General features: G+C 49.3%; 1 protein-coding gene across 12 annotated transcripts in view; it reads left to right on the top strand.

Moving 5' to 3' along the window:
* PRKAG2 (protein kinase AMP-activated non-catalytic subunit gamma 2) overlaps window positions 1-23,540 on the top strand; it is a 257,901-nt gene that overhangs the window by 220,692 nt on the left and 13,669 nt on the right. For 11 of the 12 annotated variants that reach the window (XM_042975691.1, XM_042975684.1, XM_042975704.1 and 8 more), the window contains 5 exons: window positions 10,924-11,005; window positions 12,100-12,158; window positions 19,052-19,097; window positions 20,671-20,725; window positions 21,566-21,692. In XM_042975691.1, the coding sequence (XP_042831625.1) occupies window positions 10,924-11,005; window positions 12,100-12,158; window positions 19,052-19,097; window positions 20,671-20,725; window positions 21,566-21,692 (369 nt within the window). The remainder of the gene's footprint in view (window positions 1-10,923; window positions 11,006-12,099; window positions 12,159-19,051; window positions 19,098-20,670; window positions 20,726-21,565; window positions 21,693-23,540) is intronic. The other variant, XM_042975711.1, reaches the window with a different exon arrangement.

The following is a 23,540-nucleotide window of genomic DNA, read 5'->3' as shown; positions in this document are numbered from 1 at the left end:
GGCACGGGGCTCTGTGCTGATGGTGTGGAGCCTGCTTAGGATTCATATTCTCTCTCTCTCTCTCTCTCTCTCTCTCTCTCTCTCTCCCCCCCACTCTCTCCCCCTTTTCCCCCTCCCCCTCCCACCTCTCTCCCTCCCTCCCTCCCTCCGCCCTCCCACCCACCTGTCTCTCTCCCTCCCTCTCAAAATAAGTAAATAAACTTTCAAAAAAAGAATATATTTTTAACTAAAAAAAAAGCAAGTTGCAGAATCATACATGTACCATGACCATGTTATTCTGAGGGTACACAGTACCAGAGTCGTAACCCCTAGGCGCAGGCAGGCGTGGGAGACAGAATGGACACATGGAGAAGGTTCAGATGAATGAAAGGCTGCCCCCAGGGGAGGGGAAAGAACAGTCTGGGACGCGGGTTCAGCCCCCACCGTCGGTCTCAGAAGCCCGCTCGGGTTCCCGTGGTTGGGTTCTGCAGAATCCCCACTTCGAGCTAGCGCGAACGGGGGACCCGCATCCGGGCGTCGCCGTCCTGGCACAGTGGAGACCACAACGACAGCCCGCAGCTCTGCCCGCTCGGGGCCGGCGGTCCCCACTGTCCCGGGGCTGCCCCGGGTGGAGGGTCCCTGCCACCGCTGTGCCCCTAGCTGCCGCGGGGCGCATCCGGAAAGCGAGCCGGTTCTTCCCACCTCGGGAGCGCCTCCAGACCGCGGGTGTGGACCGAGGAAGGGGAGGCACGCAGGCTCCGTCCCCGACACGCCGTGTTCACTTGCCGGCCGGTGGCCGTGGCGCACGCTCGGCAGCGTGGCTGGACGGTCAGATGACACCCGGTCACGGGAGCTCGGGCGGCGCGGTCGCCGGGCATCGCGGGTCCTCGTTCCGTCTCCACCGGGGCCGAGCGGCAAGCCGGGGGCGGTTTCTCAGCAGGAAAGCGACTGGCCGCAGGAGAGGGGGTGGGTTTTCGCGGCTGCTCTTCCACACCCTGGGCGGGTGCCCTGTGGCTCTCCTGCGACACCTGACGGGGCTTCGGGCAGGATCCCTGGTGTTGACTTTGCCGGTGACGGGCCCGTGTGCACGAGGAGCCTGGACTTGCTCCGGTCACCGGAAGACAGCTTCTATGGGCGACTCAGCCAGTGTGTCAGAGTTAGCCACTCACACGTGCGCGTTGCTTCCAGAAACCTCCCCAGCCGTGTGCGGCTGGCAGGGCGCGTGCCGGGCAGCCCCTTGAATTCCACCGGGAGGAGCTGTGGCTGATGCTCCGGCCTCCCCCCCGCCCCCCGAAAACTCCCCGTCTCGTTTCCTTCCGCGTCACCGAGGCGTCTGAAGCGTTGCCGCCTTCTGCCCGTCAGATCCTGTCGGCGCAGTGTCGTCAAGGTCGTGGACCAGGAGGTGGCAGGTGGAATGTCGAGGTGGCGAGCCTCTGTGCAGAAGCTTTAAGGCGGAGAGCAAGAGGGCGACGTAGCCCGGAGGCACGTGGTCCAGGCGCCCTGTGCCGGATGCTAGCACGCTGCTTCCGGGGGTCCCCGCAAGTTGCCGTGGAGAGAGAGTATGCGTCCGGGCAGCAGCGACAGGTTCCCCAAGACGCCACATCTGGGACAGCCACCCAAGAGTGGGGTGGGGGGGTGGGGGGTGGGCATTAAGAATTAGGTAGGCCTTCCCTACGTAATTTCTTTTTTCAGCAACACTCTACAAACATAACCATTCTTAATAGACTTGTATTTTTCAGAGGAGTTTTGGATTCATGGAATAGCTGAGGAGTGAGCGTGGAGCTCCCAGACACCCTGTCCCCAGGTCCCCACGTTTCTGCCATCTTCCCTCCACGTGGCACATGCTCGTCACGGTTCACGAGCCGGCACGTAATTATCACCGGACTTTTGGCCTGACGTCATTTTTCTGTCCGAAGATCCCACCGAGGTGGTTCTGGGAGATTTGGTCATCATTTCTCCTTAGGCTCCCCTTGGCCGTGGCAGTTTTTCCGGACTTCCTTTGCTTCTGTGGCCTTAACGGTTTTGAGGAGCGCTGGGCAGATCATTCTGTAGGGTACCCTGCTGTCGGCCCCGACCTCGCGTTCTTCTCATGGTCAGACTGGGGTCATGAGCTCAGGAAGGAAGACCACAGAGGTTCGGTGCCGATCTTACCCCGTCGTATCAAGGGTGCGTACTGTTAGCACGTCTTACCACCGTTGACCTTCACATCGGTCGCCTGGCCCAGGTCGTCTTCGTCAGGCTTCCCCACTTCCCCGCTGTCCCTCTGAGGAGGAAGCCACTGGGCACAGCCCACGCGTACGGGGTGAGGAGCTGTGTTCCGCTTCCTTGGGGGCACAGGAACTGCCCGAGTTAGCTTATGTAGTAAGCTGATTGATACAAATAATGTATTAATATCCCATTTCTTTATTCAGTCCTGTATGTCAGCAGAGATTTGTAAATACAGGTGTTCCATTCAATTATGATCCATCACCACTTTACTTTCTTGCTCAAACTATTTCAGTCAGTATAATTTTTAGCAATGCCAACGAGAGAGCGAACGGCAGGCATCCAAATAAGTGTTTGCCAAGCACACGTTTGTAGAAAACGCAGAAAATAAAGAACGAAGAGCGTTTCATCAAAAGCAAGCTCAGGGAAGGGCGTGACGAGGAGGGGCCACCCAGGGTCGTGTGAACTGGGGACCAGAACTGAGATCCGTAAGTGCAGAGGGGACAGGGCTTGCTCGTGTTAAAAGACAGAAGGAAAGAGAAGGCCGGCCTGTTGCTCGGGATTCACGCTGCAGGTGCCAAGAAAGAGGAAGTAAAAGTCTTCTGCTCCTTTTGAACTTTTTCCACGTCAAGGACAATGATCTTCAAAATGGGAAAAGTGCAATAAATGGTGATTGGAGGAAGTTGAACCCTGAGATGGGTGTGGAGATTATGAAGGGTAATCTCTGCGCTCAACCAGTTTGCTTTCTGATCCAGATGAATCACGTTCTAGTGTGATAAGGGGCGTAGAAAGCAGATTGCCAGGCTGTCGGTGACCTCGGAGGAATTGTGGAAAGTGGTCTGTCTGTGCCCCAGGCTAGAGATGAAAGAAAACGAGATTCCTCAAAACTCAAAAAATAAAAAAAGCCTGTGGGTAGGGCGCGTGGCCCCAATCCCAGGTAAGACGTGTGAATGAATTATTCATAAAAGTAAAAGAATAGTAATCGCTAGGAACCTATCATGAATTGACCAAAAAGGCCGCAGATTGAGCCCCATTTCCTTCTTGGACTGTTCCATCGGGGTGGTCAAGCCAGGACAGGCAAATCCCGGCTTCAGCCAGACAGCTGACGGAGCCTGGCACGGTGTCCTGGTGGACAGGACGCACAGTGCGGTCTGTCAGCTCGGTGCGCAATTTGATGGCTCGCTGTGGACCTCCAGAGAACGTTCGCTCATTAAATCTCAGCCTGGAGCACGGTTTCCAGTCGCGTTGGCTGCCTCTTGTGCATCGTTATAAAATCCTCTTACGCCGCCTGTGACTCCAGCCCCGCCTCACCTCAGGCAGGTCCCTCGGGGTGGGGGTGACCCCCCCCCCCCGGCCTGCTTTCTCAGCAGAGGATAGAAGCCAGTGGGTAACCGCCTCCACCTTGCACCCTCAGGGCGGGCAGTCCTCAGAAGATCCCACTGGGACTCCGTGGAACGGAGGAGTCAGTCTGCCCTTCCTGGCGGCCACCTCAGCCACCCGTCGACATACCCTGCCAGCCCGTTTCAGCCCCGTCCTCCACACCTGCTCCTGGGGTCACAATTCCCAGATAAATGACCGCAGGCCAGGCTCTGCTTTCTGGGGAACCCAGGCTAAGAAACATAGGATTCTTTTACCCTAAGCCCATCAACATTTGGGACGGCGACTTGACTGCTGACTTCGTTGATGACGTCGTCTAACTTACAGAGGACTTGAGCCCAGGTGGGAGAGCTAATCATAAAATACAGAAAGATTTCTCAACAAGCCAAATAATTCTTAGGACCAGTGAATAAGTAGATGGCATCCAGGACAAAGGAAGTTCTAGCATCCGTATTCCCGAAAAGAATAAAAGTGGGGGCAAAGCACGTTGCTCAAACCGGGGGGAGGAGAGGGTGAACCTGCCATGGCCCTGCCCCCAAGGCTTACACTACCTGGCGGGGCCCATGCTGATGCCCGTAGGCAGTGCACTGGGGACCAACGTATGGGTTTTCAAAGTGAGTAGTACAAAAACTTACGATAGAAAACAGCAGCCTCTGTCCCTGTTCCTTACGCCCTTGTCACACTGCCCGGAAACAACCAGTTCGGCTGTGAAATCTAGACTTGATTGCCGTGACACCTCAGTCCAGTAACTTCAGCCGTGTTTTACTTCCGGGTCTGGCGGCCCTGTGTTCCTGCTGCCTGTGTTGCCTCCTTCCTGCCCCCATCCTCCCAGTGTGTCTGGCTGTCAGGGGCCGGTGAAATCCTTCCCGGCGTGCTGGCATTATTCTCTGTCCATTCTATTCACTGCTGAGCCCAGTGCAAACTGTAGTTAACGTTTCCTTTTTTGGTACAATTCAGTGTTCTTCCTGGAGTCTAGAACTCTCCTGTGTTTTACTTTGACCGCGTACATCTTTTCACACCTCTGACTTCTTGACAGAATTTTCCGTGTGGTCAGACCTGTCGGACGTGTTTGCAGCTCCGTTTGGAGCCACTCCTTCTGGGTCCTTTGTCTTCCTGCTCATTGCTGTCTCCTGAGCCTTCGCTTCTTGTAACACCTGTCTACTGAACATGTGCTTTCTGCTTCCTTGATCTGTTCCCTCTTTTGGGGGGGCGGCCGGGGGGTGGAGTACATTTTTTCAGGAGCTTCTGTCTTCGCCCACTCGGGCTGCACAGACCCAGCACAGCCTGGGAGCTTGAACAGCAAGAATTTACTTCTCACAGTTAGGGAGGCTGTAAGGCCAAGATAGAGGCGATGGTCGCTTCACCTGCACAGTGAGGGCTCTCTTCCTGGCTTGCAGATGGCTGCCTTCTCACTGTGTCCTCACAGCGCACATCTCTGCCACTAATCCCATCAGGGGGTCCCCAGCCCCAAACCCGATCACCTCCTAAAGGCCCTTCCTCCACGTACTATCCGTATTGGGAGTGAGGGCTCCAACCTGTGAGTTCTGTGGGGACACGTTCAGTGCGGAACACTTGCCGTGGAAGCGTGCACGGGAGATCCTTACACGAAATTTTAAATATCTGTGTTTCCCACGCTCACTTTACAGACAGCTGGGTATAGAATTCCATAATGAAAATAATTTTTATTTAGAATTTTGAAGGCATTATTCCCCTGCCTCTGACCATATTAGAAATCTGTTGTGATTTCTTTACATTTTTCTCTACCTTTTATACGTGGCTTTTTTCCCCTGTGACACTTTTGGGGTTTTCTCTTTCTACTTTGAACTCCCAAAATTTCACCCTGATGTGCCTCGTTGTGGTGATTCTCTTCACTGAGCCGGGCGGACGGCGTGCCTTTGGAACCCGGCGTTCGCGTCCCTCAGGGCTGTATTCCGTGTAGCGTGGCCTCGGTAATTTCCTTCCTGTTTCCTTTCCCTGGAACTTCGACCAGCGAGTCTTGGGCCCCCTGAGTTGGTCCTTTAATATTCTTATCCTGTCTCTCTCTCGGCCTTTTTGTTCTGCTTTTTGGGAGTCTTGTTTTCTCCGCCCTTCGGGTAAGACGCAGATAAAACTAGGACTCGTCCAGCTTTGTCAAGTGGCCGGTGAGTCTGGCTGGCTGTTCATAATGAAGAACGAGCGCCAAGAATTTGAGTGGATACGTTGTGTTCACAAGTGGGCTTCTTGGTGGGTTCCACTGATCTTGTTCATCCCGGAACGTTCTCGTCTGTTTGTTGCATTTGTGGAGCAGTTTCTCCAGAAAATGGCCCTTTGTCAACGACGGCAGGTGGCTGTGGTTATTACCTGATCGGAAACAGCCGTCCTGTTTGTTTCTGGCTCTGTGCCCACCCCCGCCAGGGCCTCCGGTCCTGGGTCTTCCGGGAACAGGGAGAGGCCGCTCAGCTTCTCTCCCACCGGGCTCAGCCCTTCCTCTTGGTTACTCGTTAACCTCCCCCCCCCCCCCCCCCCCACTTTCCACCCGCAGGCCTCCTGGCTCATCCCTTTTCCAGCTTATATTCCCTATAGTCTGGGGGTGACCTTCCAGGAGGAACAATTGTCAGGAATGATTTTACTCTGCCATTTTTAAGCTGAAGGAGACACAAGGGAAACCCTGGAAATCACAGAAAGGGGAGGAATTAGGTGCCGTGGCAGCAGAGAGAAGGGAGCACCTACTCTGATGGGAGTGACCCGGGTAGGTTTTGCTGTGGAGTTAGAAGTCCAAGGTCAACTGGGTTTTAACAGGTAGAGTTGAAGGGAAGTTCCTTTGAAGCGGACGGGACGCTGTGACGCAGAAGCAAAAAACAAAAAGTTCCGTTTGTGGGCTGGGGCTGGGCTGCGGAAGGGCTTGGACACCTCACCTGAGAAAGGCTGGACGCCTCCTGCGCGGGGGACAGCTGTCAGACCGGAGAGCTGCCTCCAGGTAGTGTAAATCCACTGGGCAAATCCTGATGCAAAAATGTAGTACAGAACCAGATTGGACGGTTCTAAAGAGCTCTAGCTGTTCATCGGCGTTAATTTTGAAAGCCCCACCATCTACTTCATTACTGAAAATCGGGGTAAAACCGTACAGAGAACAGTGACGCGTCAGAGGAACCAGATTCCCATTTTAGGGAACTCAGATGTGCTAGTTGGCATGAGACGGCCCCGCTCTCTTGGGGCTTGTTACTATTTTAAGAAACCGTTTATTAAAATTTTATGTTCCATCGTATCTAATGATCAACATTTGGTTGTTTGAAAATCCTATTAAAAGTACATTTTAGGGGCCACCTGGGTGGCTCAGTCAGTTGAGCGTCCGACTTCGGTTCAAGTCATGATCTTGCGGTTTGTGGGTTCGAGCCCCGCATCGGGCTCTGTGCTGACGGCTCGGAGCCTGGAGCCTGCTTCGGATTCTGTGTCTCCCTCTCTCTCTCTCTGCCCCTGCCCGGCTCATGCTCTGTCTCTCTCTCTCTCTCTCTCTCTCAAAAAATAAACATTAAAAAAAAATTTTTTTTAAGTACATTTTTAAACGGACAACACTTTGAGCAAATTGCATTTCAGTTGAAAAGAAATTTTCCGAGGTACTCGAGATCCCCCAAGAGTTTTTTTCCTGCAAATTGGAGCCAGACTGCACCAGTCTTCCTTTTGTCCTGTTTACCGGTTAACTGGTAACACTCCGTGCCGTCTGTAATCGTGAAGAATTTTCTAAGTCTAGTTTTAAATTGCTCTTCAGCTGCACACACATGGTGTTGAGAAAGCCAAGGTTCAGAAGGAGGTCCGGCCAGACCACAGGAGCCATAGGCAGGCCTGCCCTTCTGGGGCCTTGTGACACGGCCCATGCGAGCGCAAGGGTGTCTCGTCCACCTCACGGTGCTGTCCCCGGTCTTCGGAGGCTGGGACTCCTCCGCGATGTAGGGACATGTCAGCAGTGCCTGTGGGTGGGATTAAAACAGTGGCTGTTTCTCTCCTTCTGGTCGGACCCCTCTAGGGTGGGAAATTAAAGCATTTATTCTGTTTGGTTCTCGGTGCTGACCCCATGCCGAATATCCTCACCTACGAGCCCGGTTAGTCCGGTGAGGAAGACATCACCTGTTAATCTCATCGTGTACCTGCGAACGCCGAGGTTCAGAGAGGGTCAAGGGCCCGAGCAACCCAAGTGGGACTCTAGTTGGCCTGGCGATTTCACCCGTTGAAAAGAAAGGGGGCTAGGAGGTACTTTATGTAAGCATTTTCCTTATCTTTCGACGGTTCTGCCTCCTCTTGCAGAAGTGGGGATACTTTTCACATTAAATTCTTAACTTCCTGTTTGCCGTGGGACTGCTGCCTCCCTGGGGGTTCTTCTCACAGTCTACCTTGCCACTGACCTCCAGCCCCAGTGTTCACTGAAGTCCGCACGCCTTATCAGTGCCTGACTTCCGTGTCACGGCCTGTGTGCCCCCACCGGTGGATTGGCCACATGCGGAGTCGGGTGCTGGCCTTTAGACGCCTGTGGCAACCTCACAGCAGTTATAGGGCTGAGTAAGAGCTTTTAGGTAGCAGATTAGTCAGGGAAGCGAGATGTTGTGTTTCTGAAGGAAGAGTCATTACATTTGAGAGAAAAATGGCTGTTGGCGGCTTGTAGCCTCTTCGAAAGCAGTTGTGTGTCTTTTTCCTCCAGCTGATTTTCTCTTGGCCTTTGATTCTTAGCATCTTGTCTGTGACATGCGCTTAGGTGTGGTTTTGTGTGTGTTTAACCTGCCTGGGGTTTATTCGATTCTTTTTAACAGCATCCAGCTTTCTGTTGAGATGCACCTATTTGAAAAGGATTTGGAAAACATCCACAGAAAACCTCCAGAATGACTGTGGAGCTCTCGTCACATGCCGCCTTTCTCTCGGGAATTGGGGCTTCTTGAATCTCACCTGCGTGCTGCACACCGGTGCTTTCAAACAGAGATTTGTGTATTTTGTCTGGCTTGTGTAGTTGTTTCATCATGGCCAAACTCAGAACCTTCTGGAATGGGTCTTCAACAGATATGGCCACTTAGGGTTTCATGAATGATGTTGATGAATGATTTTAAAATTGGTTTTCTTGGGGTGCCTCGGGGGCTCAATCGGTCGAGTTCCAACCCGGGATCTCGGCTCTGGTCATGATCTCACGGTTCATGAGATTGAGCCCTGCGATGCGGACTCGGCACCATTTAGAAGAGCAAGCTGAGCTGATAATTTAATGTGTTTTAAAATCGGTTTATCTGTGGCTTCTGCCCCATATTCTTTGGCGGTATTTTCTAGGACCGCCATCCGGGATCCCCAGAGCGTCATCCAGATAGAGCTAGCAGACCATACACATTGGCACACCGCCCCTGGGGGCCATGTAGTTGCACGGGCGGTATGAACGTCTTTGGGATTCTTGATACAAGCTGTGGTTCAAAAAATATTTGGGCAGTTTACGGATGCCACTTAGTTGCTGATGCTCTCCCATGTCATCTGATTGGCCCTCGGGACCTCCACGTCCTCTTCCCTGCCCTCTGATGATCTTGTAGATCGTCGGACACAGTCCGGGACGGGGCTAGAGAAGCATAGAAAATAATGAATGAGATTCCCTCACCCGCCAGCCGTCCCCGTACTCATGTAAGTGAACCAAGCGTCCACAGAAGTCGTGCCAAACAGAGGCAGAATGTGTCACAATAAAGGCATAAGCAGGTGTTGAATTGTTGACCCTAGTCCGATAGAAAGCCCTGGATTCCTATAATTCTCTCCTTTCTTTTTACTGTTAAGCTAACGGGTTTGGAATACAGTGGGTGGGGGGAAGAAGTTTTTTCTTCCTTAGTTAAAAAGAAAACTATGCCACATTAAAATTTTTTTTAAAGAAACGCAGGGTCACTGTCCCCGCTCCTTAATACAGTCTGATTTTCTGCTTATTTCTCTTTGATCTTTTCCATTTAAACACATATTGTGTATAATTATAGCATAAAATTTAATAGTCTATGTTTCACACTGCCATAAACCTTTTTTCTTTTTTCTACTTCAACAGAGTCTTGCTAATTTTTCTATTTGATGCTTTTTTTCTCATCTCGGTATGCCAGTATTTAATGTGTTCTCTTTCGTCAGGGGCAGATTTCTTTTCCAATGCCAATAATTAGAAATAATGCGACATTGGATGTCTTTGACTCCTACTCCTAAAATCTAGGATGACGCCGTACTTCAGCAGAAAAAGCTAGCGCACAAACCGTATGAATATTTTCACAATTCGTCATACAAACCGAAGCTCAGAAACACAATTTATGGAGCCACACGCGGTTTTACAGCAGCACTTGCGTTAGGTGCTATCACTGAAAAATATTAGCCTTTTTAGCAGCTCTAAATAATACTTTAAATTTGCCTTCATCTTCATTCCTTTGGTTATTAATAAAGGTGAGCCGTCTTCCCTGTGTTTATCTGCCGTCCGTATTTAGAGAGTCCTCTTTAGCACTGAGCTTTTGGCTTTTTTTTTTTTTAATGTTTATTTATCATTTTGAGAGAGGGAGACAGAGCATGAGCGGGGGCAGGGCAGAGAGAGAGGGAGACACAGAATCCGAAGCAGGCTCCAGGCTCCGAGCCGTCAGCACAGAGCCCGACGCAGGGCTCGAACCCACGAACCCGCGAGATCGTGACCCTGAGCCGAAGTCAGACGCTTAACCGACTGAGCCACCCAGGCGCCCCTGAGCTTTTGGCTTTTAACGAACCATCCGCTCTGGTGCCTGGACCTGGCTTGGGATCCCAGAGGGGGCCTGTCGGGGTGATTCACAGAGATGCCAGATGTGAGCGCTGCCCGAACGGGGCCCAGCCTGTGACAGGCACACGCTGAATGTTTATGCTGAATGTTATTATGGTCCCGGGACCACAATGAAAGTACGTGTGTATTACGTGTTTCATACCTTTTCTTTCTCAGCTTCCAGGAAATGAGAAAGTACACTTGTTTGCTTTGTTATTGAACATAGGAAAAAACAGATTTTCGTTTCAAGTCATTTGGTGTCACTTCAGCGTTTTCAGATGAACGGACAACCACATCAAGGAGAAATTGCACTGAAATTTAATTCTTTTATATGGTTTAAATCATATAAAGTCTCTGTGTATGCCAAAGTCTTTAGATACAATGAACAAAGAACATTTTTGAAGTTACTTGCATTGTTTCCATTTAAAAGATCTCCAGTCCCTGTAGGCTTCTGTATTTTTGCTGGTGGTAACAAACTCAGCTCTTTTGGGCCTGTCCAACTTACAGAAGTTGACATCGAAGATAACTGGTAAGATCTGGTCGGCTATTTTAGTTGAAGGTATTTTTCTCCCTGACACGTGGACGTGAAAGTCTGTTCTGTTTCTCCCGTTTGTCTCCAGGTGAAAAAGGCCTTCTTTGCCTTAGTAGCCAATGGTGTCCGAGCAGCGCCGCTGTGGGAGAGTAAGAAACAAAGTTTTGTAGGTAAGCAGCGCGGGCCGGGGAGAGAGCTGAAATGGCAACCTGAAAGGCCAAACGCCGAAGGTATTGTAATAGGCCCTGGTTTGGAACTCAGCCTAGAAAACTTGCTGCCAAGTTAAAGAACTTTCCGGCTTTTACATCCCGGCTGAGGCGGGGCTGCTGGGAAATTCAAAACACTTACGTACCCCTACTGAGTTTCTTTCTCCTATTTATTTATTCATCCAGTTTCTTTTGATTCAGGGCCCTTTTGGCTCCCGAAGGAGCTTATGTGCCTTTGCCAGCTCCTGCGAGCCCGGGGGTAGGGTCCGCGGGCGACGCTGTGCTCGGACACCTGACTCCACGCGTGTGCACAGGCCCGCGGTCGGTCCCTGCTTGTCTGCCACACACCTTCTTGACGGTGCGGACGAAGTGACACAGGCCTGACGCCCGAGCCAGATCACCGCCGTACTGTTAGAAAAGTCCCGTAACTTACGATACCTGAATCCGTCACTTCTCATTTTGTAACTCGTAGCAGACAGTGAGCACGGTCTCTCCTCGTGGACTTCACGTTGTTTTGAAATTACCAGTGTACGTGTGCCTCCCTGCCCAGGTTACAGTTTCAGTCTCAAGGAAAAGTTTCCTGTCGTCTTCATCTTAGGATGAAGCACGTAGGAAGCACTTCGTGGCCCTTAATAAACAGGCACTAAATAAGCACTTAGACACTCTTTATAGAATGCTTCTCAGGAAACAATCCACCTGCCCCCAGAAAGGTCACGCGTCTAAAGCTTACGGAATACTTCATCTTCTTTTAAAGTATCTCCAGTTCTTTACATAGCTGCAAGTCTTTTGTGATGTTTTCTATTAATCAGTAAGTTTTCCATCACTGAATTGCCAAACACCGTGGTTGCTTCCATTGTACTCGCCATCCGGTCTATTTTCAGCTACGTTTGTCTTGGTTTGTTGTAGATAATTAACAGGTTAATAGCCCTAAGTAATATATTATTAAACCGTGCTTGATACCTTTAAAGTATATTTTAGAAGCTTTTCTAGCAAATATTTTTGCTTACCGTTCGAAATTTTTCATGGTTTTATATTTAACATACGATTCTCTGTTCCAGGAATGCTAACAATTACAGATTTCATAAATATACTACATAGATACTATAAATCACCCATGGTAAGTGCCAGAAATCCTTATGTCCGTAATCGGAGCTGTGTGTTTCTGCGTGTGTGTGTGTGGGGTGGGGGTGGGGGGGGGGGATTTTTACAACTAGAAGCACAGGTCAATCGCAGAGGTCAGTTAGTCCCTGAACTTACGATCTTTCACGGCATGATGGGCGTGCTGGGGCGCTGTGACTGCACGGACCCAGGAGTGAAGGCGGCCCTTCCCACAGCCTGCTGCGGGTGACGGTCCACGGCAGCGTCCCTCTGCAGATGACGGTGCCACAGAGTATATCTTCCTGGGCCTCTTGCTGCGAGTGCAGCTTCGTGCAGTCACCCCGTAAATTCTTCTAACAAGAACGATATGTACTCTCTGGTTTCAAAGAAGTAAATCTTAAAATTGGACAAATTCAGTTTTGACATTTTTCTGCCAGTTACAAAAGGACTGGTTAATTTTAGTGGGAGAACTCCCTCGTCCCTGGTTCAACTGTTTGGTAAGAGCACCATTTGAGAACCACACGATGGCCTTTATCTAACACTATGATTTTTGTGATTCTACCAGCTTTAGTTTTTGTTGCTTTGGGCGGTTGATTGCTTTGCCGGGGGGGGGGGGGGTGTTTTGTGTTTGTTTTTTCGGCAGGGGTGGGCAAGGACAGAATTGTGTAATTTTTTTCCTTCATAGTATTTCGGGTATCTAAAAGGTAAAAAGACAATTCAATCAATTTTCTTTTTACACGTAATGGTTAATATTGCCCAATAACTAAATTCCTACGTAAAAGAAAAGACATGAAACCTACTCTCAGAACTAAGTTTTACCAAAGATTTTGTAAGTATGCCATATTTATTTCGCGTGACGTGTCTGATTTCTGAAATACTACCAACGCAGGTGAATATTGGTTTTCATTATAGTGGTCACGTGTCTGCTTCTGAACTAGCAAGATCAACACAAGGATGATTATTAACTGGATGTATTTTGATAAAATGCAGCTAACCCCCGCATTAAAAATCTCAGCAGTAGTTATCAGTTAAACCAAAGTTTTTATAAAACATTTGTCTAAATATACAGGCCCCAATTTTTTTTTATTATAATCGACATACAGTGTCAGTTTCAGGGGTGCAACACGGTGATTCAGTATCTTTACATGTTACAAACTGATCACACCAGGTCCAGTTGTACCGTCTGTCACCATACTAAGTTATTACAATTTTATTGACTATATTCCCGTGACTGACTAATTTTATAACTGGAAGTTTGTACCTCTTAATCCCCTCCACCCATTTCTCTTGTCCCTTCCCCCTCCTTCCCCTCTGGTGGCCACCAGTTCTCTGTATCTCTGAGTATATTTCTGTTCTGTTTGATTTTTAGATTCTGCATATGAGTGAAATCATAGAGTGTTTGTCTTTCTCTGACTTCACTTTATTTCACTTATTTCACTATGTCTCTGACTTCTTTCTCTAGAATTTCACTCCAGGTCCATCCACGTTGTCACATTTAAATGGCGGCATTTGTTCATTATAACTGAGTAGCATTCCTGTGTGTGTGTGTGTGTGTGTGTGTGTGTGTGTGTGTGTGTGCGCGCGCGCGCGCGTGCGAGCACCACATTTTCTTTACTCATTCATTGACTGATGGACATTTGAATTGCTTCCAGGTCTTGGCTCTTACAACTCATGCTGCAGCAAGTGTGGGGATAAATGCATCCTTTCAAATTAGTATTTGGTTTTTTTGGCAGGTGGAGGAGGGGTTTGCCGGAAACCACCTGGAGTGGAATTGCCAGATCCTGTGGTAGCTCTGTTGTTCATTTTTTGGGGACCCTCCACACTGATTTCCACAGTGGCTGCACCAAGTTTGCATTCTTAGCAACGGTGCACGAGGGTTCCTTGGTCTCCACATCCTCACCAACCCCTGTCGTTTCTTGTGTTTTTTATTTTAGCCATCCCGACAGGCGAGATCTCATTGTGGTTTGGGGTTGTATTTGCCTGATGGCTAATGATGTTGAGCATCTTCTCAAATGTTTATTGGGGGGCCAGTTTTTAAACTTGGTGAGAGTGTTCATCTCTGGTTTGGTTCTCTTACTGCTGGGATCTCCGTGGAATCCCTGGTGGCCGGTGGCTTAGTGAGGACTGTCCATTCTGCCTGGTGAAGACACAGCGTCTTGGTCAGTCTTTGCCTGGCCTCACGTCCGCTTACCCCGGCCGTGCCCAGCTTAGTACTCCGTCCAAAGCTCAGGATCTCTGCACTGCCGTCCCCTCTTGTCGTGGACAGCGCCTCCTCGTCCGGTTCTCTGCCCGCAAATTCCGCCTGCCCAGACTTTGATTCCTGTCTCCCTGACTCAGTGGGACTGTCATGCCCTGGCTGGGTCAGCTGCCTGCACTGCAGTCCAGAGAAAGAGGGGGGGATCATGGGGCTCGGTCTGCTTGCTTCCCTTCTCCCGGGGCTGACGGTCCGGCCGGTCCTGCCCTGCCTGTTGCCTAATGTCTGAAAACAGTCATTTCACATCCTTTTTTCCATTTTCTGGTTGTTTGCAGCTGGAGACTAAGGGTAGTGCCTTCCTCTCCATCACGGCTGACTGCGCTCTGTCGATGTTTTCTGTACCTCTCTGCCCTGGATGTTTCTGGCTGCTATGTGCATTTCAGTATCGACTTGAACACCATCTGTTGAGAGTTAAACGCTGAACTTTCAGGGTAACCAAAGGTCCACTTAATCTGCCCTTATTTTTGTTTTAAACCAAATGAAGAGTAAAAAGAACAAGTATTCATAGTTTTTTAAACCAACCCGCCCAGAGGCCGTCTCTCGCTGCTCTCTGGATCTGCGTGCTGCGCCCCCACCCCACCCCACCCCACCCCTGCAGTCTGCCTGGTTCCCTCCTGCGTTGTGTCATTCAGTCCTATCGTGACCGTTCTGCCGTGACGGGCCATCGCAGTTGTTGTTCAATGACACTGTCATTACTTCATCCTCATTTTTGAAGAAGGCTTTTGCTGCATCATAGAAGCTGAGTTAATAGTTGTTTTTAACACGTCCACGCTGCAGCTCCTCCCCGGTGCTTCCAGTAAGAGGTCAGTAGACCTGTTCGTTCTTACGCGTTCCGTAGAATACGCTGTTTCTTTCTGGCTTGAGATTGTCTCTCTAACTCGGGGCTTCAGCAGTAGCAGGGACATGCCCGGGTTTGGTTTTCTGTGTCTTTATCCCACTCCAGGTTTGCTGAGTTTCCGTGATCTCCTAAGTCGGTTTTTCACTGAGTTGGGAAGTTTCTGGCTGCTGTTTCTTCAGATATTTTTCCTTTCTCATCCCCTCTCCTCGGGGACGTCAGGCATAGGAGCATTGGGCCACTTGACCACGGTGTTCATCTTTCAGGGCTCAGCGTCATTGACCTGTCTTCATTTGCTACTTGCCGATCCTCCCTTGGGTGATCTCCAGCCTTATTTTCAAACCTTGTTCCTATTGAATTTTCAGTGAGGTTGGGAGCTCACACTTGAAAGATTTTGTGGCGTCTTCGTAAAATTTTCTGTGGCTGATCTTCCACAAAATGGAAACGGAACTCTTAAACCATAATTTTCACATATGTTTCGGAAAGAACTTTTCCTCTGAGCGAGAGCCACCGCCGCCCCTCTCGACCACCGTGGTTACAGAAACGTAGGTACTGGATGCGTCTTTTTAACTGTTGAATTTTGTACTCGAGAACGGTGGTCGTGCAGTGTTACACTTGGTGTTGGTGACACTTCTCGTTTCTCCTCTCCTTCTGAGCTGACCTGCTAGGCTCCTTCTCTCCCTGCCTCCCCGTAATTCCTAACTGTGGATATTTTCTAAAGCTTAGCCTTCGGCCTTCTTCTCGTCTGTGTGGCTGCTCTTGCCCAACGTCATGTTCACACTCTCCTTTCTGTCCTCCTCCTTGTCCTTAGGCCCCTGTCAGTTGAAAGTCTAGACTTTCACAATCCTACTCGTGGATCACCTTAGTGATGGAGAGTTCCCTGCATCAGTCACCTCTGACAGAATTAGCCACTCTTTCTCTGCACCCGTTAATGCCCTTATGGCACTTTTCATGCTGCATTCTCATTAGTCGTAAGGCAGCGTTTCTCCGCTGGGAGCCATTCTGCCCCCTCGCGCCCCCCCCCCCCCCCCCCCCCCCGCCCAGGGGACATTGGACAACATCTGGAGATATTTTTGGTCACAGCTAGAAGGGCAGGGTGGTTCTGGTGTCTGGCGGGCAGAGGCCAGGGAGGCTGCTTAATAGCCTACAGGGTACAGGACGGTCTCTACGACAAAAAGTCACCTAGCCTAAAATGTCACTAGTGCCAGGGTTGAGAAATGCTGTTATGGGGGGATCTGAATCTCGGGCTAGATTTTGAGTTCTCTGAGGGAGAAGGTAGAGACTGTATCTTACTCATCTTTGTATCTTACACACACACACACGCACACACCCTTCCCATCACGTCAGGGCCAAACACACCTGGTTCATAATAGACGCTCACGTTGGTGAAACCACATCCACACTGGCGACTGTGGCCGAAGACCTTCGGGCCCGTGCAGGCAGGACGCAGGGAGGCCTCTGCTCAGCTGAGCACTGGTGTCTTCTCGGGACTTCCAGAGTGAGGCCTGGAGCTGTAGTTTCTGTTTGTAAACTATGTTCGACCATATCCTTGAAGAACGAAACCTTGGGACGCCTGGGTGGCTCAGTCGGTTCAGCGTCCAGCCCTTGGTTTCGGCTCAGGTCACGATCTCGTGGTTTGTAAGTTCGGGCCCCACCTCGGGCGCCGTGCTGATGGTGCAGCACCTGCTTGGGATTCTCTTCCCCTCTCTCTGCCCCTCTCCTGCTCGCTCTCTCTGTCTCTCTCTGAAAAATAAATAAACTTAAAAAAAAAAAAAAACAAAAAACCAGAATCTTGCCATTTGCAACATGGAGGGCTCCAGAGCGTATTATGCTAAGTGAAGTAAGTCAGAGAAAGACACACAACATGTGATTTCACTCATGTGTGGAATTTAAGAAACAAAACAGCTGAACATAAGGGGAAACAAAAAGAGGCAAAACATAAAACAGACTCTTAAGGATAGAGAGCAAAGCGAAGGGGGCTGGAGGGAGGTGGGCGGAGGGATGGGCTAGTTGGGGGATGGGCATTAAGGAGGGCGCTTGTGATGGGCACTGGGGGTTGTATGGAAGTGATGAGTCACTCATTCTCTTCGTGAAACTAGTATCACACCGTATGTTAACTGGAACTTAAACAAAAAAAACCCACGCCCTCCCCTTCCCTTGACCTTCGGTTCGGCTTTCCTCTCTGGTGTGGATATTTACTGCTCCGTCACCTAGCATCAGAACCGGGCGGGGGTGGGGGACTTTTTACGTACCGGTCTCTCTCTCCCTCCTGTTAAATTAATCTCTGAACCTTTCGGTCCTTCTTCCTGTGGCCCCTGTATCACCCCGATCACGGTTCTAGACCTCACCACCCGAGACTCGGTTTCCCATCTGGCGCCGGTGCTGTGAAAGCCTCCTCCTTAGAGCCTTACCATCACGTCATTCGCTTCAAACCCATCGGGGCTGACCCGGCCTCGTCTCCCGGGCCAGGCAGCCCCCGGGCCATGGGGCGGTCGAGGGAGCATGAGGCCACGTTGGTCCCCAGCCCTCACTCCAGCCCTGCGTGTCCTCCGTGTTCCTTGAGCAGGGGCGAGTCTTTCCTCCCCAGGCCTTTACTCGAGTTTTTCTGCCTTTTGTAAAGCCCACTCGCCATGCGGGCCCGGCTGAAATCTTCCTCCTCGACACTTCCCTGGCCTGACCTCTGGTCGTCTCTACCTTGTGCGTGTCCCCGTACTCAGCCTTTTAGAGGGTGACCTCCTACAGTTGACTGTTGAACAACACGCTGACTCTGAGGAAGTCACACATCACGCGCAGATTTTCGACGGCGGCGGGGGTCGGCACCCCTGACCCCGCGTCGCTCTAGGGTCGGTGGCATTTTTATCTAAGACTGCCTTGATGCTGCTGCCGTCTGTATTTTGAGCTCCAAGAAGAGGCCACGTTTTCTTATTTCAGGTGCCCCCTTGAGTCCCAGCACAACGCTGATAGAAGTAAGGCGTAGTGATTTTTTGAAACCCTGAGCCGGGAGGGGAGGCCACAGGGGGGCGCCGCGGAGAACCACCGTCTTGGGCCAGGCCCTCTATTTCCTGTTCTCTCCTGGGATGCTCACAGAAGCCGTATCTGGAGGGCGTTTGCACGCACTCGTCTTGGAAGGGAAGCAGATGGAGAGGTTAAATAACTTGGCCAAGAAGAGCAACTAAGAAAGTGGTAGGGCAGGCCTCGAGATTTGAAACAAAGCTGAACGACTCCAAAGTGACTTTGTAGTATACTGCGCCGTTTAACCCTCCAGGTATTCTATGCCCTTCCTACCCTGGGGAAACAGGTCGATACGGTCCAGGCACAAATTGACCTGACAGCTTTATTTTAGCACCATGTAACCACTTGTCCTTTTTAAATTAGAGATGCTAAACATTTTCTGTACCCTGAAAAAGAGGGCATTGGGCATGTATGTCCATACGTGTTTTAAAATTTAAGCGGATCAGAAATGTTTCTATTAGATTTCATGAAAATATTACCCTAGTTTATGTTTTAAACGTAAACACTTTTTATTTTTTTAAGTAATCTCTACGCCGAGTGTGGGGCTCTGACTCACAACCCTGACATCGAGAGTCCCGTGCCCCACTAACTGAGCCAGCCAGGCACCCCTGTTGTGTTTTAAGTTTAGAAAACATTTATCTTTCAAGAAACGTAGAGCACTTTATGTTTCTAATTTATATTTCCAGTATTTCTGAATTATCTTGACTGTTTCCATCTGCCGAATTATGGGACTCCACAGTAGTTATGAAATCATTTTTTTCTTATGTTGTATATGTTAACGTTTGTAAATAAGAATTTTTCTCATTTGCAGGTACAGATCTATGAATTAGAGGAACATAAGATTGAAACATGGAGGGGTAAGCACTATTGGGTGTTAAAAATCTTTTAGGATTAGGAAAAAAATGTGTGTAAAACACGTCTTAGCTTCGCAGATCCTTTTCTCTCTGCTTAAGAAATTATGTGATTAAAACATTTATTTCTATTTTAATCTTGAATAGTGTGCTATTATTATTGTAAACACCATCCGTTCTGTTTACTAGGGGATCCTATAACAAGTCCTCACACTAAGGCTGGGATAGAAAGACAGTGAACTAACCAGTGCCCCGGTCACTGCCCCCCACGGAGCCACCACTGACTGCTAAGGATTACCCTCCTTGCCCACAGATTTATCTGTCTATAGAAAATGCACCAGGCGAGTGCTTAAGATGAACAAAATTAAGGATCTGTTCTTAAATTTAATCATTATTTCTTTATAATGGAGAAACACAGAACAAACGAACCTTAAACTAGAAGGCGTGAATAAAATGACATGAAAAAGGAACCCTTCGAAGTCACGGTACCTTTTCCGCAATGGATCCATTTTTTAAATTCTGATTTCACGATCGTGAAATTGTTCTGTCTTAGCGAGCCCCGTCGTGCTGGATTGATGGAGGGGGCAAAGGGCCCGTCACTGGGATGGGACAGGACTCACTGAGGAAGGCAGTCGTTATAGAAATTTTTTGATTAATAATTTGCTTGGAATGATGAGCAGCCTTTGTGACCAGCAGCCGCAGAATCCGAACGTCCGTGGGAATTCTCTAAAGGGCTAGCGGCTCTTTCACTCCATTTGACTTGGAAGTTTCGCTGAGCGATATATTTGATTTAGAATGGCTTTGTCAAGTCAAACAAAACAGGGTCAACATGGGATCCGTATCTTAGCACTGCCTATTAGGAAGTGAATATATAACTTAACACCGAGACAGATCTTCCTGATCAGATTCTACTGCATTATAAGTAACGTTAGACTAAGATTTAAGTATATTTACAGTTTGACGTGAGATGGTGCTCAGTGGTAATAATGGTAACGTCAAGATACTTCTTCATGCTTTCTGCATAGAAACCTCTGCGAGGCAGATTTCATTACAGTGGGTCTCTAGGAAGATAGTTTCTACAGACTCCCAAGATCCCCAAGATGCAGGTTTTGAGCATGAGTTTGGGGAAACAAAACTTAAGCACATTTAAAGGACAAAGTCTGTTGTAACTTTTATTTTCTATTTTAACTTGTGAAAATTAGTTTTAAAGGATTCTATGAACACTTCTGTCTTAAGGGTGATAGTAATTTGCTAATATTCTAGTGACCTCTGCTGGTTTTGATTTTTTACATCAGATTGCTTGAATATTCTTCTCATTTTTACAACATCTATTGTAATACTGTTTTTAAATGTTTAATTTTTCCACAAAGGCAACATCCCGAAAGCAGCTTTTATAAGTTGTTTAAAATAGTCCTAACTCTAATTTATCCGGTAGTGTTCAGTAAATTGCATTCATTTGCTTTTGGTTTTTAATCCTTCTAATTGTTGTCTGTAAATTGAAGAGTAGTTTAATTTATGTAATAATTACAAACGGCAAATGGGTTGTTACTAACTGCATATTTTCTTTCTATAAAAACAGAGCTTTATTTACAAGAAACATTTAAGCCTTTAGTGAATATATCTCCAGATGCAAGGTAAACTTGTAAAGTTTTTCTCCTTTGAAAACATTCATTCAGATTCTTGTTTTGTTTCCATGATTGCTAGGTGTTTCATCTAGATAGGGGCCAGCCAGCCCTCCCTGATTTCAGATATTGAATTCAGTAGATGTAGAGGCAATAGAAATCAGCCGGTGTTTGTCCAGAGGATTGATAATGGGCTGGGAGGAGGGTCACGTTAAGCAGTTTTAAAATCCCGATCACCAGCAGCACAAACCATCCGGGGAGCTCTGCCTCCGACCTGTTAGATCGCCTCTGGAGGGTGGTGCCCAGGAACGTGCATTCCGGAAGCTCCCCCAGGGGTTCTAGCGTGCCCTGAGGTTGAAGGTCACTCTCCGTTAGACATGGGTCAGGAGGTCATCGGAAGAACGCGTCACCCCTCGGGAGTCCTCTAGCGCATACGTTTTGACCCAGGCCTTCTGGGGCGGCTCCGGCAGACCCGGGAAGGGCCAGAGCAGCCCCGAAGCGGGTCACAGTGAGTCTGCTACGGGGCGGGGCCGGGCCCGAGCTCCTGGTCGCTGGTGTGGTCCCTTCGCAGTCCTGTCGTTCTCAAACAGCAGCATTAAACACGGTTAGAACCCCCTCTCCTAGAGATCCGTAGCTCGCGCTTGTATCTGAGATTGACACAGACTGGGAACAATCAAGACCTCTTGCTGAGATACCCAACGTAAAACTTTTCCCAAACACTGCTTTGAGTCAAGTCAACCTTTTATTGCCGTAATGTGAAAACACTGAAAATGCTTCTAAAGCAGGGGTGGTCCAGAGCGTTTTACATTTTTCCTTAAAGCCTCCTAACAACTTTGATGGCTTTTCCCGCAGCCTCTTCGATGCTGTATACTCGTTGATCAAAAATAAAATCCACAGATTGCCAGTTATTGACCCTATCAGTGGGAATGCACTTTATATACTTACCCACAAAAGAATCCTCAAGTTCCTCCAGCTTTTTGTAAGTAGTTTTTAGTGTTTCTAAAGACGTAGTTGCATCTACTTTAACTAATTTACTTCAAGTAAATTGGCTCCTGTCACCCTCAGTGGAAGTGGTTCGCTTTGGCATTGCGATCGTTAGGAGGTCTCCATCGTTGCTAAGCTGCACTTTCTCAACTTACTGCATTCTCCAAGTTGATTCCATGTAAGAAGCAGTCGCCTTTCAGGGCAAGTGTCAAAATACTCAACACGCTTGAAATTCTCTAAGTTAGAATGTTTCATCACCTAAAACAAGAGGGCAGGAAAGCGATCTGCCAGTCAGTCTCTTTAAGACACTGCTATCTTAAGATCGGTTGAGCCAGTATTTACAGCACATTGCCTTAACGATGCTTTGTCGGTATCATGGTTGCAGAAACATTCAAACAATACCGTCCCCAGGATTATCTTATTGGAAATTACAGCGATAGAAAAACCCACAGCGAATAGAATTTTGGCACAAGAATACCATGTTGGTCCAAATTCGGGCTGTGTTACCGGTAGGTTTTCTCAACTGCGTTTGAAACGAGACATCTTCCTAATCATCCCGAACGTTGGCCTCCTTGGTCAATACTAAAGGCGCCGAAGGACCCGAGTTTTTACAAGAGGGCTTTAATTTTTCCCCTTCAGATTACATGCCCTGAATTTGCAGTTAGCCGTCGTTGGTCGGCTAGGACCAGTAGGAGGCCTCATTCGTGGTCCCGAAGAGACGACACGACACGTGAAGTCGTGTTTTTACGGAATGTAGTAGACATTAAAAATCGACCTCAGATGCGCTTCCCCGCTTCCTACCGCATCAGTTAAGGAAATAAAACGGCGCTCTAGCGCGACGCAGAGAGGCCGGCATCCCGACCTCAGCTTTGCCAGACAGAAGCACCGAGGGGTCCGTAGTTGGGAGAATCAAGCCAGTCCTGCATTTTCATAGTTTACCTGGGAAACTAACACTCTTCACGATTAAATAATTGCTAAGACAGAAGGTAGGAAATTGACAAAAAAGCAGGCAGTAGAAAGACAGTGTAGGGGACAGTCAGGGACGGATAGTGCTGGGTAGACGTCCCCCCTGTCAGGCACAGACCCCGGGTCTGCTGTGCGCTGAACAGTATACTGTCGCCCCAGTATCCCAGTTGAGTGGGACCCAGGACGGGGCCGTGTATCCAGGGCCCGCAGGTGCCAGGCTTTTAGCCCACCCACCCCCTAGAGCGATCGCACTAAAGTGACAGTAATCGTCATAGCTGAAGACTCTTCAGCATTTGTCACGTGGCAGGTACTGTCCTGCCCGTGTCACACGACACCTCTAATCCTCGCCTCCACCCTCTCAGGTAGGTATTTTTACGCGTCCCCACCTTCGAGGCGGTGAAACTGAGGTGGAGCGACTGCCAGCTCACCGCCGGCAGTGGCTGAGAGGCTCCCGACGGGCGGCCTCTCGGCCTCCCTGCCTCCGCGGCCCTGTCGGCGGGCGCTGTCGCGGCTCCTCTGTGCGGAGGCGCCCGGCTCAGAGACTTAAGCCTGCCCCGGGTCTCCCAGATGTTTCTGGTCGAGTCCGGCCCGTTTTCACGGCTGCACCGCTGCGGATGCGAAGGAACAGTGGGAGGCGGGCCTTGGTGTCCTCCTCTTCCGTAAAAAGTCGAGGAGGTCCCCTCTGCCAGTACAGCCTTACATTTGGGCCAATATGGTAATGAAGTCATGCTCTTAGAATATTCACCTGGAGGTTTTCAGATTAAAATACAGGATTTTAAATAAAACTTCAGACCCTGATTTTTACTGATCCGAGATCATTTTCTGAGGCAAAAGTGGCCTTTCCCTTGGAGACCGTTGACAGTTAGCCTGAGCGTAC

This window comes from Panthera tigris, chromosome A2, assembly GCF_018350195.1.
Source record: "Panthera tigris isolate Pti1 chromosome A2, P.tigris_Pti1_mat1.1, whole genome shotgun sequence".
In the NCBI taxonomy this organism is placed as follows: Eukaryota; Metazoa; Chordata; class Mammalia; order Carnivora; family Felidae; genus Panthera; species Panthera tigris.
The sequence above is the reverse complement of the archived record's forward strand: the minus strand, read 5'-3'. Positions and strand labels throughout refer to the sequence as shown.